The 3,483-nt window shown below is 43.2% G+C and overlaps 1 protein-coding gene across 1 annotated transcript; it reads right to left on the reverse strand.

Moving 5' to 3' along the window:
* Positions 1–1,811: 1,811 nt before the first annotated feature.
* LOC139381102 (POU domain, class 3, transcription factor 2-like) lies at positions 1,812–2,958 on the reverse strand. Its single transcript, XM_071124386.1, has one exon. The coding sequence runs from the start codon at positions 2,941–2,943 to the stop codon at positions 1,813–1,815; it is 1,131 nt and encodes a 376-aa protein (XP_070980487.1). The 5' UTR covers positions 2,944–2,958; the 3' UTR covers position 1,812.
* Positions 2,959–3,483: the final 525 nt, after the last annotated feature.

Genomic DNA, 3,483 nt, shown 5'->3' on the forward strand with positions numbered 1-3,483 from the left:
GCAATCCTGCTGAAATAAAAAATACTATCTCTCCCCCCTTATGACTAGCCTATATTCCATAAGCCTTTTCGATGGCATGTATATATCTATTGTACTTTGTGTCATCTATAAAAGTCGTTATAGAATAAATTACAATCTCAACAACAAAATAATAAAATTAAAGTATTTGATAATTATTCCCATATCGCAATGATACCAAAACAAAAGAAGATGGCAAGGATAAAATAAAATCCTCACCTATGATAAATAATAAAATAATAATATATTATTCTTATTATTATTATCATTATTATGTGGTGCCAGGTGACATGTTTTTGACAAAAGGCCTACGTTGTTTTTAAAAGTTGATATAAAATGTAGGCTACTTAAATATCTATTTCCTTTTGTAAAGGAATAATACATCTTTTAAATAAAATATATTTCAGCGAGCATATCGCCTTCCTTTGCCAATCTGTGGGCTGATTCATTATTTAGTTGCCAATCAATTAGAACATAATTACTTAAAGCATATATTTGATTCAAAAATATGTCAGGTGGACATTATTGAAAGCCAATGACAGGACAACATGTGAAGTCAATTCTGCCAATCCAATTGAATTCACATCAATGAAATGCCTCTGAATTTAACATAAAATGCGTCTCAAACACATTACACTGCAAACAACAAACATAATTTCAGCTACAAATAACTTTAAATAAAAATACAAGGTAGGCTATTGAAACCTAAAATTGTGTCAAAACCATTTGGAATAAAAAAATAAACAGCTAAAACCTGTTTTTGTTTTGAAAACACCGAAAGAAAAAAAGTGCCTCAGTGAGAAGGAACTAAGCCATGACTGTTAAGTTATACAATATTTACAAAATTGATCACAATGTTCTGTGAAAAACTTGGTGATATATCTTGCTCTAGAAAAGTGCCAGGTTTCCATCGCCACGTAGCCCTTTCGTGACCTGACTGCTAGCTGCTGGCCGCGTGGCGTGGAGCGGAGCTCAGTGTTGGCAGCCTTTTGTGTTTAGAGGTGCTGATATCATTGAGAGAACAGAGAGGATGATGTGTTCTTGTGTGCGTTCAAACGGAATATCAAAACCTTACGATTTATGTGGTATCAATTATTCAAGGTCCTTCGAACCGCTCTTGACAATAATAATAATAATAATAGGGATATAACAAGTAACAGGCAAAATAATAAAGCTTTGGCCCATAATAATTTGCCTAAACGCCTCAAAGCAATGTTGAATGTCAAAACTAACTAGAAAAATATGACTGACAGATTATCAACCCTCACACATTGCTCAGCCGATGCTCAACCCCAGCTGCGTGTCTGGGACAGAGAAATGGCGTTTAGGCTATATTTGTCGAATGCAGCTCTGAAGACTTTTCTTGTCGGACCCACATGTCCAGAACAAAACAATGATGATTACGCAGCGCCAGGTGTTGAATACACAAGAAAAGTCGGAACGTAAACCATTTTAGCTAAGAATCTCGAGGCTAGTTTAAAACGATAATTCCCTTCACGCCAAATATTTTTCACAATAGGACTACACCTTGAAACTGCGTCGAGTCACATTGCAAGGCATATCCTCGAACATGTGTTCTCTTAGCTCTTGAAGAAAACAATTTCCACCCCATTGCTAATGATATTTGGGATTTGAATGGTATTCAATGCAGATATTGTGTAAGTAGCCTACTCATGCCATAGGCTAGGCTATTATTATACATAAAACACCCACTATCGCTCATAGTCCAGTGAAATATATATCATTTTCAGGATAAATCAAATCAGGAAAAGTCTAATAGTGATCCGTTATTGTTCATTGAACCGGTGTTTGGACTCCATGATGTGGCGGTGTGTCCCCATACACATCCTCCGTTCCAGGAAGCGGTCCACCGGGAGGAGTCATCCGTTTCTCTTTCTGTCTCCTGTTACAAAACCAAACCCTCACCACCTCTTTCTCCAGCTGTAGACCGTCCGCCAGTGAAGTAATTTCCGCCGCTGCGGGTTTAGGACACTTCAAGAAATGGGTCTCCAAAGCCCCTTTTACGCTTACCTCGATAGAGGTCCGTTTTTTCCTTTTCCTCCCCTGTGCAGCGATTTTGTCCAAGCTGGTTGGGCTGCCCGAGGTGGAATCCGCTTCTTCCAACCACTTGTTCAACAAAGGCTTGAGCTTACACATGTTTTTGAAGCTGAGCTGCAGGGCCTCGAACCTGCAAATAGTGGTTTGGGAAAACACATTTCCATACAGCGTTCCCAAGGCGAGTCCAACGTCAGCCTGAGTGAAGCCCAGCTTGATCCTCCGCTGCTTAAACTGCTTGGCGAACTGCTCCAAGTCGTCCGAGGTCGGTGTATCCTCGTCCGAATGGTCGTGGTGACTCTGTTGCTGGTGTTGGGACGCCTGGTGGCCGTGGTCGCTGAGATGCGGGCTGTGGTGGTCTTCGTGTGCGTCTCTTAGGTTGTGGTGATGCATCCCCTGTCCGCTGCCTGGAATCAGGCCGTTGACGCCGAATCCGGGCTGTGAATAAATAAGGCTCTGGCCATTGGATGTTGCCATGCTGGGTATGTGGGCTGCGGTAGTTCTCCACGCTCGGGCGTCGTGGTGGTTCCCATGCGACTGGTGCACCAGGTGGGGCGGTCGCGGCTGGTGCTGGTGCTGCAGGTTGTTGGAGCTGTGCATCTCGTCTCTGGTGCCCTGCACCGCGGGTTTGATGTCCTGGTCGCCGAGAGGACTGGTTGACCACGGAGCTCCCTCTCCGTGCGACAGTGCCGTTATCCACTGGTGCGCGTGGCTGAGCGGGTGACTGTTGCTCTGCAATGAGTAGTCACTCTGCAACAGGGTCTGCGCGTCCCTGTACGCCGATGCTTGCTGCATGCTCCCGGGCTCCGAGTGCACAATGGATGCGCTGGAGGTAAGGATATTGTAATGATTAGACGCTGTGGTCGCCATGACTCTCGGAGCCGGACTGATCGCTCTTATTAAAGGAACCTTGCATTTGACAGTTACTGTTTTGCCACAGGCGTCTCCCAGGCACTCTGCCAAGTGGACTCAGCGGCGCGCACCTGCACCCCGCCTCGTCCCGCTGTTCATTGGACAGAAATGGCTGATGGACGTGGTTGCTACTGGCAACATCCCTCTCATTGGACGTTGCAGTGTCTCAACAAACACTACCCCTTTCTAGAGAACTGCGAGTTATGCTGCGGCACCTCTGAAACTTGAGAGACCGAGTGCCGCATGGAAAAAGGAAAGGGATATGCACTGGCCGAGATTTTCAATGGAACTGTAAGGCATTTACTCATATTAATACGATAATGTTTTAAACCAATATATGAATATCGTGATTGCAGCTGAGCTGCTTTTGTGTAATGTATATATGAATACAGCTCTAAATCTTCGTCTATTTATTTTGAGTAAATTGTGTTTGTATTTTATTGTATTTTATTATACGTTTTACTTTTTCAGACATGAAATGTTATTAATACTTACAAT

This window comes from Oncorhynchus clarkii, chromosome 2 (genome assembly GCF_045791955.1).
Source record: "Oncorhynchus clarkii lewisi isolate Uvic-CL-2024 chromosome 2, UVic_Ocla_1.0, whole genome shotgun sequence".
Lineage (NCBI taxonomy): Eukaryota > Metazoa > Chordata > Actinopteri > Salmoniformes > Salmonidae > Oncorhynchus > Oncorhynchus clarkii.